At 34.0% G+C, this 16,686-nt stretch overlaps 2 protein-coding genes across 5 annotated transcripts in view; one reads left to right on the top strand and one right to left on the bottom strand.

Moving 5' to 3' along the window:
* LOC111050338 (thiamin pyrophosphokinase 1) overlaps window positions 1-1,198 on the bottom strand; it is a 31,628-nt gene extending 30,430 nt beyond the window's left edge. Inside the window, exon 1 of the mRNA XM_039434689.1 lies at window positions 1,013-1,198. The gene's annotated coding sequence lies outside the window, so the exon portion shown is untranslated. The remainder of the gene's footprint in view (window positions 1-1,012) is intronic.
* A 531-nt stretch (window positions 1,199-1,729) lies between these two features.
* On the top strand, window positions 1,730-11,881 carry LOC111050336 (L-xylulose reductase). 4 transcript variants are annotated; one of them, XM_022336642.2, is made up of 6 exons: window positions 1,730-1,772; window positions 7,997-8,061; window positions 8,608-8,860; window positions 9,295-9,409; window positions 10,411-10,621; window positions 11,208-11,881. In XM_022336642.2, the coding sequence occupies exons 2-6, from the start codon at window positions 8,010-8,012 to the stop codon at window positions 11,309-11,311; spliced, it is 735 nt and encodes a 244-aa protein (XP_022192334.2). In that variant the 5' UTR covers window positions 1,730-1,772; window positions 7,997-8,009; the 3' UTR covers window positions 11,312-11,881. The 4 variants fall into 4 exon arrangements, with proteins under 4 accessions (XP_022192334.2, XP_039290627.1, XP_039290626.1 ...); XM_039434692.1 differs by lacking the exon at window positions 1,730-1,772 and adding an exon at window positions 4,984-5,080; XM_039434693.1 differs by lacking the exons at window positions 1,730-1,772; window positions 7,997-8,061 and adding an exon at window positions 4,515-4,733.
* The last annotated feature ends 4,805 nt before the right edge of the window (window positions 11,882-16,686 follow it).

The following is a 16,686-nucleotide window of genomic DNA, read 5'->3' on the forward strand; positions in this document are numbered from 1 at the left end:
CCGTATGTTGTTAAACAAGGTGAATGTTTAAAGCATTGCTTCCCTGAAGGAGTCTAATCTTTGAAAATAAATTACAGGTTGTCACAGTTCGGGCTGTTTAAACCGACATAATCGAATTTTCAGGATTGTGGTCTTTTGTGGAAGAGTGATGTTTTGATCATTTCATTTTACTTTTTTCAATATAACGTCAGGTGTGAGTGCCATTCAAACCCTGAGGCTGAACAAGGGCCATCAAAATTTTTAAAGGAAGGTCTAGGTTGATCCTAGTTTTTCACCCCATTTTCTCGATTTTATTAGACAGATTTTATTAGAGTGACCTTAGATAATAGTCAAGAAATGTAGTCTATTAATTGTTCATAGAATATTATTGTTTCGTGAAATTCACCTAGGACGGCCACTAAGACAGGACAAGTGTGTACAAACAAGTAGTCATGTTGACTTTTTGAAACATTTTTTCTCCTCTGTTCTATTTGAGGTTAAATTATTTTTGTATCATTATAATTCTTAATTTACCAGTGGTTTATTGCTATTGGTTGTTTATTTTCTGTTAGAAACTGCTATTATACAGCATGTGTGTACATACATGTTCAGCACACTTGTCCTGTTGTTATTGAGCACCCTTATGACAGGTCAAGTCTGTCGAACATGTTTGAACAGAGTTTTGTGTCATCAGATAAAGGCTTTGAACAAACGTTTTTGAGTCCTCGATGTTTGATTTTGATTTTTTGCTCTACTTTTGAGGTTAAATTACTTTTGTATCATTATAATTGGTAATTTTCCAATGTTTTTAATTATTGGTTATTGTTTATTTTATGTTAGAAGCTGCTGTCAAACGTCTAAAGCCTTCCACTGATGACACAATATCACAAGTTTTACAACATGTCTCAACAGACATTGTTCGACAGACTTGTCTTGTGCCTGTCCTTAGTGACCTACAATATCAAAATCCTTATTCAGTTCAAAATAAAACATGATTGATTGAATTGGATCTAAATGTACATCAATTACTTACCTGTTAAAATCAATATGTTTATGAGATGAGCATGACTAGAAATTGTTGTAATTACAGTAAAGATTTTAATCTAAAATAATTAAGCATAAGTCCCCGCATAAAATCTACATAATTATCCTCCTTATCACCGCATGTAGAGCATGTACAATTTACAAATTAACATAACCTATAAATGTTTTTTCATTTCTGTCAATTATCGACTAGGGGTAGAACTTCGATCGTTTTTAATATCGATACTCTGATTCCAATCAAATATCGATATATTGATACCAAATAAATATCGATATTTCAGCTTTAGTTTCGTTGGTATCCCGATATCGATATTCATTATTTGATATTATCGTTATAATATTCATCCAATATTGAATGTTAAATTTTGAATTATGATAATAAATCATCGTCATCGTAGCTTACTTTGAACTTTTTCAACACATAGGCCCAGAAAAGGACTTTATATTATCCAATACGGATTAAAAATAAAAATATCGAGAGTACCTACCCAATTATTATTAATATATTTTGATTTCAATCAAGATCAAAACAATTATGTCAATCACTCAATATATCGATGTTTTTCTTTCAATATCTCATTGTTCACTGCAATGTGGGAAAGTAGTCGACTATCAAATTTTAACTGTCGATATCTGACTGATCGACAGTTGAACGTATTCCCATAAAAAGTTTCATTTTTGTATAGGTTATGTCATCTAGTGCCATCTCTTGAGCAAATATATTTTCCGGATAAATAATAATATTAACGGTAGGATAATCTCTATATCAAACGTAGTAATTTTTAAGCAGGTCATTCACTATCCGACTACTGGTCCAATATTAAATGTTGAACAGACGTCGGACAGTGAATAAAACCCCATTGAATGGAAGTTGATGGAAGTATAGTTGGACAAGTTGGATCAACAGGAGATCCGAAAGTACTAAAGTTGAAAAGTTGTAGTTCATGTCTGACTGTTGACTATTTAGCCACCAGTGGGTAGCTAGAGACCAACCATTGTTCCTAGTGTAAAGCACGCTGGGACACTAGTAAGAAACAGGGTTGCTGGTGGGCTGCAACCCAAGTGACACCAGCTGGTCACCAGATTTTGGCGACCGGCTGTCACAATCTAGCATCTGTAGTATGATCTGATGATCACTATAATGACTTTTTAGTCCAAATTTTGGCCCATAAACACCTACCAATTCACACACTGGCGCTGATCATTGGCTTTCATTGCGCCAACATGTGAATGCTGCATAAGAAATAATGCCCCCAACTCATTTTGTCCCCCAAAGGACATTTTAGCAACACACCAGTTGCCAGGGCTTATGGGTGAATGTATAGGTGCGTACAGACTGTCGCTCTGCTCCGCAACCGAACGTCACTCCAGCAGAGCGATTGATGATCGACCGGCGAGCAACAGTGGTTCGACCGGGGAACGCGAGAAGATCTAACATCTTCCGTAACGTTCATGATGGGTGCGACTGGAGAGCGGAGGCGGAGCGACTGCCGTGCGATGGAGGAACGAGGGCGGTACGAGGGAGGAGCGTGCTCAGTGCGGGTTGGAAGCGCGAGTATGTGTACGCAGCTTAATACGTACCTTATTCATCCATTCCCATTGTAGAAAAAGTAAGATGGAAAAATACCAGAAAAAGTAAAGATTATGCTTCATACTTACTCCATACGTCTCTCATGATGTATAAGATGTATTATCTACTTATCATGTTGTATGGTGCTGTACATGGACTATCACAGAGAGAGAATATAAGCAGGAGAAATGAGTTTCCTCAGGGCAATAAAGGAAAAGACACGTAGAAACAGTAGAGCTAGGATTGAGGTGATAAGAAGAGAACTGAACATTGAAAGCATAAGAGGAAAGATAGAAAGCATGAGACTACACTGGTCTGGGCACGTGAAGAGAATAGGAGAGGATCGACTGCCAAAGAAAATGCTGGAAGAGATGAGACCAAGAGGACGACCGCGACGATGATGGAAAGATGTGGTTAAAGAATTAAAGAAGAGAGGATACAGATGGCGACAGGTTGAGGATGAGCGATGGTGGGAAGACCGAGGAAGATGGAGAGGCATTGTTCATACCCAGACCCGGCACTAGCTGGAATCTGTCACGGATATTTTGTATGCATGTATTCACCCATTGCATTGGAATGGAGTACATGAAGTGACAGCATTGATAGTGATAAATCTGTGAAGAGACAAATAAAGAAGCTATCAATCTTTCCTTTATAATTCTAATAGCTAAAGCCATCATGTCGCAAAATATTTTAGTGAGGTCCACGTTATAATGGCAGTGGAGAACGATGATGATGTATGGAGGACGGCTGATACCGGTAAATCTGATGTAATATTAAGTGCCGGTTGTACAAAAGCCGGTTAAATTTTAATCGTGATTAATTCCATGAGAACCAATCAGGGAAGACTTTTTCTGTGATTGGCTCTTGTGAGATTAATCACGATTACCTACGAAATTTAAACGGCTTTTGTACAACCGGGCCTAACTGTTCATTCTTGTTTAAGCAATTATATTTTATCCGTCAAGAAATTATATTCTATAATGATTAAATCATAAATTTTCATAATTGAGATTAAACATTTTGTTAATTATATTTCTACATTGTTAAAAAAATCGATCTGGCAACGTTGCAGAGCTAGAAAAGGATAGCGCTTTGTCAATTCATAGACAAGGATAGCATCACCAATGTTAATAGAATACTGGAATTATAACGTGGACCTCACTATATTTATTTGGATCGATAATTTAGCGACTTTCAGGATCCTCTACAATTTTTGTTTCTACTCACTCTCAGTTGAGTCCTGACATAAGTAGACGAGATCATGAAATATTTATTTATTGATACCAGAACACAATTCATTAAAATGATTGGGAAGGACCAACAGGCACAGCCCAAAACTGTTCCTTCCCAAATTTTTATTTAAACACTATAGTCTAAAAAGTAATTATTTCTAATTAAATTATAAAAAAGGAATATTATAATTACAAAAACGAATAATATAATTATGAAAAAGGAAATATAATTATAGTAAATATTAATCTACTATATCACAGCGGCCTCATATCACTAAGTTAACTTCTTTCTCATGAAGAATCATGATACAGCGAGAAACTATGTACCATCACAACATTCATAAAAATCCTAAATTTTGGTTTTTATATTCCTGGACTCAAAATTTGATTGGAATCGATAAAGTGAAGCAACATAACTTTTTTCGAACAAAATTTGGAAAGGGAACAGTTTTTGGTCCTTATCTGATCATGTAGGCCTATATGATTTGTGTATTATGAATATTTAAAATGAATTTGTACCGTAATAAGTCAGCTCATCTTGATATTTTTGCCTACTATACCGATAGTTAAACTACAGCAGTAATTGGTTTCATTGTAACTGGTATTTGTCTAGTTCCTCAAGGTCACTGATATTTTGAACTCGTTTATCAATAACTTGATGCATTGCATCACAGCTCAACCAACGTAATAAGCATGAGTAATAACAAACAACTCTTACAAGTTCATCTTAGTGGTAATACTATAGTGATACTACAATATTGTTTCAAACTTTATTGTCAGATACATTGATAATAATCTGTACCTAGTGCATTTTTAGTAATTTAAAATTAATTTTTTTAGGATTGATTGAAGGATGGATATAACTTTCAAAGGGAAACAAGTTCTTGTCACAGGAGCAGGAAAAGGTAAGAACGGAAAAATTTTCCAAATAAGGAAGTATAATAATAATATAATATTCAACTATCCAAAGCTATTTTAATATTTTTCAGAACCTACAACAACCGGACATTATATTATTCATTATGACTTGAATAAAGGTAGCCTATATTGCATCTAGATTATGATTTTCTTTCAATATCTCATTGTTCACTGCAATGTGGGAAAGTAGTCGACTATCAAATTTTAACTGTCGATATCTGACTGATCGACAGTTGAACGTATTCCCATAAAAAGTTTCATTTTTGTATAGGTTATGTCATCTAGTGCCATCTCTTGAGCAAATATATTTTCCGGATAAATAATAATATTAACGGTAGGATAATCTCTATATCAAACGTAGTAATTTTTAAGCAGGTCATTCACTATCCGACTACTGGTCCAATATTAAATGTTGAACAGACGTCGGACAGTGAATAAAACCCCATTGAATGGAAGTTGATGGAAGTATAGTTGGACAAGTTGGATCAACAGGAGATCCGAAAGTACTAAAGTTGTAGTTCATGTCTGACTGTTGACTATTTAGCCACCAGTGGGTAGCTAGAGACCAACCATTGTTCCTAGTGTAAAGCACGCTGGGACACTAGTAAGAAACAGGGTTGCTGGTGGGCTGCAACCCAAGTGACACCAGCTGGTCACCAGATTTTGGCGACCGGCTGTCACAATCTAGCATCTGTAGTATGATCTGATGATCACTATAATGAATTTTTAGTCCAAATTTTGGCCCATAAACACCTACCAATTCACACACTGGCGCTGATCATTGGCTTTCATTGCGCCAACATGTGAATGCTGCATAAGAAATAATGCCCCCAACTCATTTTGTCCCCCAAAGGACATTTTAGCAACACACCAGTTGCCAGGGCTTATGGGTGAATGTATAGGTGCGTACAGACTGTCGCTCTGCTCCGCAACCGAACGTCACTCCAGCAGAGCGATTGATGATCGACCGGCGAGCAACAGTGGTTCGACCGGGGAACGCGAGAAGATCTAACATCTTCCGTAACGTTCATGATGGGTGCGACTGGAGAGCGGAGGCGGAGCGACTGCCGTGCGATGGAGGAACGAGGGCGGTACGAGGGAGGAGCGTGCTCAGTGCGGGTTGGAAGCGCGAGTATGTGTACGCAGCTTAATACGTACCTTATTCATCCATTCCCATTGTAGAAAAAGTAAGATGGAAAAATACCAGAAAAAGTAAAGATTATGCTTCATACTTACTCCATACGTCTCTCATGATGTATAAGATGTATTATCTACTTATCATGTTGTATGGTGCTGATACATGGACTATCACAGAGAGAGAATATAAGCAGGAGAAATGAGTTTCCTCAGGGCAATAAAGGAAAAGACACGTAGAAACAGTAGAGCTAGGATTGAGGTGATAAGAAGAGAACTGAACATTGAAAGCATAAGAGGAAAGATAGAAAGCATGAGACTACACTGGTCTGGGCACGTGAAGAGAATAGGAGAGGATCGACTGCCAAAGAAAATGCTGGAAGAGATGAGACCAAGAGGACGACCGCGACGATGATGGAAAGATGTGGTTAAAGAATTAAAGAAGAGAGGATACAGATGGCGACAGGTTGAGGATGAGCGATGGTGGGAAGACCGAGGAAGATGGAGAGGCATTGTTCATACCCAGACCCGGCACTAGCTGGAATCTGTCACGGATATGTTGTATGCATGTATTCACCCATTGCATTGGAATGGAGTACATGAAGTGATAGCATTGATATTGATAAATCAGTGAAGAGACAAATAAAGAAGCTATCAATTTTTCCTCTGTAATTCCAATGGCTAAAGCCATCATGTCGCAAAATATTTTAGTGAGGTCCACGTTATAATGGCAGTGGAGAACGATGATGATGTATGGAGGACGGCTGATACCGGTAAATCTGATGTAATATTAAGTGCCGGTTGTACAAAAGCCGGTTAAATTTTAATCGTGATTAATTCCATGAGAACCAATCAGGGAAGACTTTTTCTGTGATTGGCTCTTGTGAGATTAATCACGATTACCTACGAAATTTAAACGGCTTTTGTACAACCGGGCCTAACTGTTCATTCTTGTTTAAGCAATTATATTTTATCCGTCAAGAATTATATTCTATAATGATTAAATCATAAATTTTCATAATTGAGATTAAAAATTTTGTTAATTATATTTCTACATTGTTAAAAAAATCGATCTGGCAACGTTGCGGAGCTAGAAAAGGATACGCTATCTGCTTTGTCAATTCATAGACAAGGATAGCATCACCAATGTTAATAGAATACTGGAATTATAACGTGGACCTCACTATATTTATTTGGATCGATAATTTAGCGACTTTCAGGATCCTCTACAATTTTTGTTTCTACTCACTCTCAGTTGAGTCCTGACATAAGTAGACGAGATCATGAAATATTTATTTATTGATACACAGAACACAATTCATTAAAATGATTGGGGAAGGACCAACAGGCACAGCCCAAAACTGTTCCTTCCCAAATTTTTATTTAAACACTATAGTCTAAAAAGTAATTATTTCTAATTAAATTATAAAAAAGGAATATTATAATTACAAAAACGAATAATATAATTATGAAAAAGGAAATATAATTATAGTAAATATTAATCTACTATATCACAGCGGCCTCATATCACTAAGTTAACTTCTTTCTCATGAAGAATCATGATACAGAGAGAAACTTCAGTATGTACCATCACAACATTCATAAAAATCCTAAATTTTGGTTTTTATATTCCGTGACTCAAAATTTGATTTGAATCGATGAAGTAAAGCAACATAACTTTTTTCGAACAAAATTCGGAAAGGGAACAGTTTTGGGCTACAAGCTTGTTGGTCCTTATCTGATCATGTAGGCCTATATGATTTGTGTATTATGAATATTTAAAATGAATCTGTACCGTAATAAGTCAGCTCATCTTGATATTTCTGCCTACTATACTGATAATTAAACTACAGCAGTAATCGGTTTCATTGTAACTGGTATTTGTCTAGTTCCTCAAGGTCACTGATATTTTGAACTCGTTTATCAATAACTTGATGCATTGCATCACAGCTCAACCAACGTAATAAGCATGAGTAATAACAAACAACTCTTACAAGTTCATCTTAGTGGTAATACTATAGTGATACTACAATATTGTTTCAAACTTTATTGTCAGATACATTGATAATAATCTGTACCTAGTGCATTTTTAGTAATTTAAAATTAATTTTTTTAGGATTGATTGAAGGATGGATATAACTTTCAAAGGGAAACAAGTTCTTGTCACAGGAGCAGGAAAAGGTAAGAACGGAAAAATTTTCCAAATAAGGAAGTATAATAATAATATAATATTCAACTATCCAAAGCTATTTTAATATTTTTCAGAACCTACAACAACCGGACATTATATTATTCATTATGACTTGAATAAAGGTAGCCTATATTGCATCTAGATTATGATTTTCCATTCCATTGGAACTCCTCTTTAGAAATTCCCTGAATTTTCCAGGGAAAGTGTTTCACTGTTACCTGAATTTTTGTAACTGTATTTATTCGTGGAGTGAATCAATAGAAATAAATTACGGTACTCTGTACCGTATATTTAATATAAAGAGGTAGTTTGATTCATCTTTGTTCCACTCCATCCTATCTATTTCAATTAATTCCTTTTATTTAAAAAAAATCTATGAAGGGTTCTGTCTTTTATAATAAAGTTTTCTTGTGTGAATGTCCTGTACCTCATGACATTTAATGGTATCAGTACAATACATATACTTAATTTATTATTTTTTTACTAATTGTACCCGACTATGCTGTTTTATGACAATAAAATATAAACTATTGCAGGAATAGGTTTTGGCATAGCCAAGCGGTTATCTCAGTATGGAGCTAAGGTGATTGCTCTTTCAAGAACAGAGGATGATTTGAAAAAGTTGAAACAAGAAGCACCGGGCGTTGAAACAGTTTGTATCGATATCTCGGATTGGACAACCACCCGGGAAGCTATCTCCAAATTGCCAGCTATAGATTGTCTCGTGAATAATGCTGGGATAGCAATTTGTGCTCCGTTCCTTGAAGCATCGCCTGAAGACTTCGACAAGTTAGTATGGGTTTATTTTAGTCTATTTGTTTATTTTGTGAATCTGCACAATTTATCAAGAAGATCTCTATGATGTAAGATTTGAAGTACATATAAAAATGGGCAATCAGTGTTATGGTTGGAAGTCAATGAGTACCTGGTACGGTAATAGTTGAGAGATCATTCACTTTGAAAATTTTAATTTGAAATAATCTCTCCCATTATTATTTTGAATCGTCAAAGCTGATTTAATTTTGAAAGTTTCTTTTTGTAAAAAGAAAGAGTTTATATCGCAATATTCTACGTTGTGATAAGTTGGTTATTGTATATTTAACTATTTAATAAAGTTGTATTTCTCAATATTTCGACTGCTACATCTTTAACATACTTCTGATACAACTATTGTATTTCAACTACCTATACTTTCCTAATGAACCTGTTCTAATTTTTGGCAGGATATTCAACATAAATGTGAAAGCAATAGTGAACATTTCTCAAGTTGTTGCAAAGCAGATGATTGACAGAGGAAAAGGTGGCTCAATAGTCAATGTATCGTCACAAGCTTCTCAGGTAAAAAAAAAATAATTTTTCTTCAAGTTCTTCTTCCATTACATAAAAACTGTGATGTTCAATTTCTTCAATAATGGGATTTGATCTTCAATTAGTATGTTTTTTTTTTTTGTTTTTACTTTAGAAGAAATGTGATAACTCTTGTTTTTATATAGGCCTAACACTGATAGAATACTGGATGCCAACTACTATTTGGTAATATGGTCACAAAAAATCAATACATTATAAATTTTGTTAGTATTCTTCTACTAGAATAAATCTTTCATTTTAAAGGTTTCATCATTGGAATAAATAGCCCATGTGCATCAATAAATGGATTATTTCAATTATGAAATCTGTTTTCATCAATATATTTTGAAATTAGTAGAAGAAAGCAAGACGTTTTTTCAAGTATCTAATCTCTTGACGTCTATTGTTCGAATTTAATATTAACTATAGATGTGTTTTTTATTTAAATTCTGATGTAGATAATAATTATGTCTCATCTTATAGTCATGATAAGATGCTATTTCTAATGTTTGAAATGTAATAATAGAATTCTAATTAGTCAATTTCGCTCATCAGATAAACACTCTTTTTTAAATTACGGTATGCTACACATATTCCAAATTAAAATTATGGCTATTTAAATTAAAATGAATGCTGATAAGCTGCCGACTAAAAATTCAGTACAACTCAAAAATTACAAACTTCAAATTAATCCTTTAAACTGGAGAATCAAACTTTATGTAAATATTCAACATAATTCAACTTATGTTATGTTCATAACTATTATGAATTCACTCATTTCAATGAATATTATCTGGTTCTTGACATATTTATCTCTCTTTGATACACTTCACTTTCAAGAATTCAAGTCAAATTTTTTCAAAAATGAAGAATCTAGAAACTTTGAATCATGCATGATGAATTCTCTTCATATATTAAAATATTTCTTATTTATCCATTCAATTTAGTGTTTATATTCATATATTTCTATAAAAATGTATTTAAAATTTTAGGCAGCCTTAGCCGACCACGCATTGTACGGCAGTTCTAAGTCAGCAGTGGACATGTTAACCAAAGTGATGGCCTTGGAACTGGGGCCCCACAACATAAGGGTGAACTCCGTCAACCCCACTGTTACCATGACCGATATGGCTCGAGTTGGCTGGTCAGAACCCAACAAAGCCGATGCTATGCGCGCCAAGATTCCGCTAAGAAGGTTTGCAGGTATGTTTAGACAGCTAAGTAACATTGAATTTTAAAGACCTTCAGCATAATGTTGGTACCGTACCCCTCCGTATTGAATTGAGAGTCAAATCAAATAGTGATTTGAAACTTGAAAAATAATGAAATTTCTATAACTTATAAAATTTATCACCATCGCAATCTTTGATGAGAATCAGTGATGACATGATCACTAGACCATTAGAGAAGCAGTTGCGCTACCGACTTACTTAATACATGCCGATGAGAGAGTTGACAGATTAAAAATTGCAAGTTCAGGAGAAGAATGTTAATTTTTGTCCGATCTATCCATAAGAAAAAAATCTACATCATTGGGCAGATAAATAATAGACGAGGCTTTTATTTTACTGTGGTAATCACAGGACTGTATAAATACCGAATAGCCTATCTGAATTTGATCATTAAGAAAACATAAGCACTACATAAGTATTTCTGTATAATTATTCTATGATCTAATGCTCAAAGTATTTTTCAATTACATAATTTTCAGACAATGCCAATGAGCCTGAGCAAACAGAAAATAATGTAGATAGACTTTCAATTTCTCATAATTGTTCCCTTGTTTCAGAGGTGCATGAAGTGGTTGATGCAATCGTCTACCTTCTCAGTGACAAGTCTTCCATGATAAATGGAGTCACTCTACCCGTTGATGGAGGATTTCTAGCGAGTTGATCAGTTCCCTTTACGTCAACGAACACTAGACAACTCTGTTCCAAGAGACCATCAACAATGTTTCTCAATCTTATAAGTTTACTTTTAGATAAACGAGATGTAGGCCAAAAATGTGACATTCTATCAAGTTAATAGAGAGCATTGTGCGTTCTAGCATAGAGAAACAATAGCGTAAGTTATTGTTCAAGTATATAAAACGTATGCTATTGTTTCTCTATGGTTCTAATTAATGTGCATTCAGAAATGTTGTAGTTATGAAGTATTAACTAAAATGTAAAGGTGTGTACAGATATACGCGCCGCGAACATGAGCAATTCACTTTTAATCAGCAGATTATATCTGTATTTTTACAGAAACGGTAAGATACAGATATAAAAGATCGGCATCAGCTGATTAAAAGTGAATTGCTCATGTTCGCGGCGCGTAAATCTGTACGCACCTTTACGAGTACATTCTATAAACTTGATTGATTACTATAGGAATAATAGAAAGTATTTGATTATACAATATACATTTTATAATATCTAGTTAAAAATATTTGTTTTTTGAAATAAACATTCTTTGTTTGAATCTTGTTTTTTTTTTCAATAAGAGCTTGTGCACTCAGAGAGAGGTCAAGCGGTTCAAGTATATTATATATACAGAATGGGTGAAAAGTCCGAGAACGGCTTAATATCTCATACACAAATGTAATTTAACGGTGGGTGTGATTGGGAATCCTATTCAAATTGAAAAAAAAACACTTTCCTATGACTTTAAAAATCTGGTCCGCCATCTTGGATCAGCCATATTGAATGCAACTTTATTTTTTCAAATAGGAAGGTGGTCATGCGATACATGATTTTGATACAGAATTTCAAGAAAAAAAGAATGGCGAAAACCGCATATCGATATCTCAAACAGTTTCGAAGATATTCACATTATTAATCAATACTATTGAATACAATTTTATTAAACTTTATTGTTGAGAATAATATAGTGTAAGTAAATTATGTATCTATTTTGAAGAGACAAAGCAATTTCACTTCATTTCATACTATTCAAAGCAGAAAGGAGAGAAAAAAATCCAAGAACGGCTTAGTATCTCATAAAAAATTGTGATTTCAAGGTGGGTGTGATTGGGAATCCTACTCAAATTGAAAATACTACTCTACTATGACTTTAATAATCAGGTCCACCATCTTGGATTCGCCCTTTTGAGTGCAACTTTATTTTTTCAAATAGGAAGATGGTCATGTGGTACGGAATTTTAAGAAAAAATTAATTATGAAAACCGCACATCAATATCTCAAACCGTTTAGAAGATATTCATATTATTAATCAATACCATGCAAATCAGAAATGGTATTGATTAATAATGTAAATATCTTCCAAACGATTTGAGATATCGATTTGCGGTTTTCGCCATTCATTTTGTCTTGAAATTCTGTATTGAAATCATGTAGTATGACAAACGTCCTATTGAAAAAATAAAGTTGCATTCAATATGGCGGACCAGATTTTGAAAGCCATAGTAAAAATTAGTATTTTCAATTTGAATAGGATCCCCAATCACACCCACCATCAAATTACCCTTGTGTATGAGATATTAAGCCGTTCTCGGACTTTTCACCCACCCTGTATACACATCATTCTACAAGCTGTAAATCTATATCGTCCTAGGACCACCTCTGTGTGCACATATCCTAAATTTGCATTATTATTGGTCAATGGAATCTGTGAGTTATTCAATAATGCCAGGCTACACAAAGTAAGATCAACTATTTCAATGCCCGATCAGCACAATGGTAACAAGCTGATTGGTACTATCCAGGACAAAAAATATTTGCTTCAGCAATATTATAAAACTCAGAACTGAATCTTGGTAGATTCTGTTATCCAGACTACTTCCTACTATCTCAATAGATTCTATGAAATTTTCCCAGTTCATCTCTTGAGGAAGACTGTCCTCAATAACGCTAAAGTCTAAGAAACATTAATCAATTCCATCTACATATAGAAATTACACCACAGTGTGAAGAACAGGTGAAAGCCACTTTGTCTTTGTGAAAATCGTCACAAATCGAAAAGCTGGTAAGGATGAGAAGCCTATCATCAATGATAACAGTAAAGATTTATTAGATAGTGTTCTATGCGTTTTTCAAAAGCATTGTCTAGCTCTGTCTACCTTTCTATAATAGGCCAGATTCATTATTTTTTCTTCAAATGCTCATTGCGTTGCTGATATAGTTCTCATCATTCAAAATATTAATTCACTAGCAGGTAGCCCGTGCTCCGCAAGGGTTAAAATCAAAAACTTGAAGAAAATGTGCCTATAGCCTAATCTTCCTCTATGGTTCTAATTAATGTGCATTCAGAAATGTTGTAGTTATGAAGTATTAACTAAAATGTAAAGGTGCGTACAGATATACGCGCCGCGAACATGAGCAATTCACTTTTAATCAGCTGATTATATCTGTATTTTTACAGAAACGGTAAGATACAGATATAAAAAGATTGGCATCAGCTGATTAAAAGTGAATTGCTCATGTTCGCGGCGCGTAAATCTGTACGCACCTTTACGAGTACATTCTATAAACTTGATTGATTACTATAGGAATAATAGAAAGTATTTGATTATACAATATACATTTTATAATATCTAGTTAAAAATATTTGTTTTTTGAAATAAACATTCTTTGTTTGAATCTTGTTTTTTTTTCAATAAGAGCGTGTGCACTCAGAGAGAGGTCAAGCGGTTCAAGTATATTTATACAGAATGGGTGAAAAGTCTGAGAACGGCTTAATATCTCATACACAAAGGTAATTTAACGGTGGGTGTGATTGGGAATCCTATTCAAATTGAATAAAAACACTTTCCTATGACTTTAAAAATCTGGTCCGCCATCTTGGATCAGCCATATTGAATGCAACTTAATTTTTTCAAATAGGAAGGTGGTCATGCGATACGGAATTTCAAGAAAAAAAGAATGGCGAAAACCGCATATCGATATCTCAAACCGTTTCGAAGATATTCACATTATTAATCAATACTATTAAATACAATGTTATTAAACTTTATTGTTGAGAATAATATAGTGTATGTAAATTATGTATCTATTTTGAAGAGACAAAGCAATTTCACTTCATTTCATACTATTCAAAGCAGAAAGGAGAGAAAAAAATCCAAGAACGGCTTAGTATCTCATAAAAAAATGTGATTTCAAGGTGGGTGTGATTGGGAATCCTACTCAAATTGAAAATACTACCCTACTATGACTTTAATAATCAGGTCCACCATCTTGGATTCGCCCTTTTGAATGCAACTTTATTTTTCAAATAGGAAGATGGTCATGTGATACGGAATTTTAAGAAAAAATGAATTATGAAAACCGCACATCAATATCTCAAACCGTTTAGAAGATATTCATATTATTAATCAATACCATGCAAATCAGAAATGAAATACATAAATGGTATTGATTAATAATGTAAATATCTTCCAAACGGTTTGAGATATCGATTTGCGGTTTTCGCCATTCATTTTGTCTTGAAATTCTGTAGTCTATTGAAATCATGTAGTTTGACAAACATCCTATTTGAAAAAATAAAGTTGCATTCAATATGGCGGACCAGATTTTGAAAGCCATAGTAAAAAGTAGTATTTTCAATTTGAATAGGATCCCCAATCACACCCACCGTCAAATTACCTTTGTGTATGAGATATTAAGCCGTTCTCGGACTTTTCACCCACTCTGTATACACATCATTCTACAAGCTGTAAATCTATATCGTCCTAGGACCGCTCTGTGTGCACATATCCTGCATTTGAATTATTATTGGTCAATTGCATCTGTGATTAAGTTATTCAATGATGCCAGGCTACACCAAGCGAGATCAAATATTTCAATGCCCGATCAGCACAATGGTAACAAGCTGATTGGTACTATCCAGGATAAAGAATATTTGCTTCAGCAATATTATCAAACTCAGAACTGAATCTTGGTAGATTCTGTTATCCAGACTACTTCCTACTATCTCAATAGATTCTATAAAATTTTCCCAGTTCATCTCATGAGGAAGTTTGTCCTCAATAACGCGCAAACGTCTACGAAACAGTAATCAATTCCATCTACATATAGAAATTACACCACAGTGTGAAGAACAGGTGAAAGGCATTTTGCCTGTTTGAAAATCGTCACAAATCGAAAAGCTGGTAAGGATGAGAAGCCAATCATCAATGATGACAGTAAAGATTTAAAGTGTTCTATGCGTTTTTCAAAAGCATTGTCTAGCTATGTCTACCTTTCTATAATAGGCCAGATTTATTTATTTTTTCAACAAATGCTCATTGCGTTGCTGATAGTCGACGGTTCTCATCTTTCAAAATATTAATTCACTAGCAGGTAGCCCGTGCTCCGCAAGGGTCTAATCAAAAACTGGAAGAAAATGGGCCTATAACCTTCCTCGGTAAATCAAGAATCTATATGCAAAATTCATCAGTCCAGTCGTTAAGGCTGTGCAAAGGCTAAAAATAAACTTTCTACTTGTGATATTTTTCAAAGCTTTTCAGTTTTTATATCAAGCTATCAAAATAAAATTTTTTTCTACGGAAAGCATTTTTTTTCGATGTTTACTTTTTGAGATATGAGAGACTAAAGTTTGAATTTTTGGGACAGAACATTTCAAATTCGGTATGATATAAATCCATGAAATTTAGAGGATGGATTCTTCATGGTATTGTTGATCTAGTAAAACAAAAATTTTCTGAAAATATCAATTTTTGGAAAAGTTTATTTTATTTAGCGTTTTATTTTAGCTGACTAAAAGTTATTTTTAGTAAATTTATTAACTTCTTAAAAATTGATATTTTCAGAAAAATTTTGTTTTACTAGACCAACAATACCATGAAGAATCAATCTATCCTCTAAATCTCATGGATTTATCTCTTACCGAATTTGAAATGTTCTGTCCCAAAAATATAAACTTCTGTCTCTCATATCTCAAAAAGTAATGATCGAAAAAATGCTTTCCTTAGAAAACTTTTTCATTTTGATAGCTTGATGATATACTAATCAAAAAACTTAGAAAAATATCACGAGTAAAAAGTTTATTTTCAGCCTTTGCACAGCCTTGACATGATGATGTGTCATTCGTGAATTTCCTATTCTGTAAAGCCAGTTCTTTATACAGCATTTAATTTGAATTTTCGTTCAATAATAATCTATTATTTATTATATTATAGATTATTGATGTAAGCACCACCAGGTGACTCAGATAGAAATGGAAAATAAAATATGATGTTGGATAGGAGAGGAATTGTGTAGGAAATCATGAACTTTGAATTGAAGTAGCGGACAAGGATCAGGTACGACGTAAAGGATCATTGAAATACA

The sequence above is a fragment of the Nilaparvata lugens genome, chromosome 8 (genome assembly GCF_014356525.2).
Source record: "Nilaparvata lugens isolate BPH chromosome 8, ASM1435652v1, whole genome shotgun sequence".
NCBI classification, from domain to species: domain Eukaryota; kingdom Metazoa; phylum Arthropoda; class Insecta; order Hemiptera; family Delphacidae; genus Nilaparvata; species Nilaparvata lugens.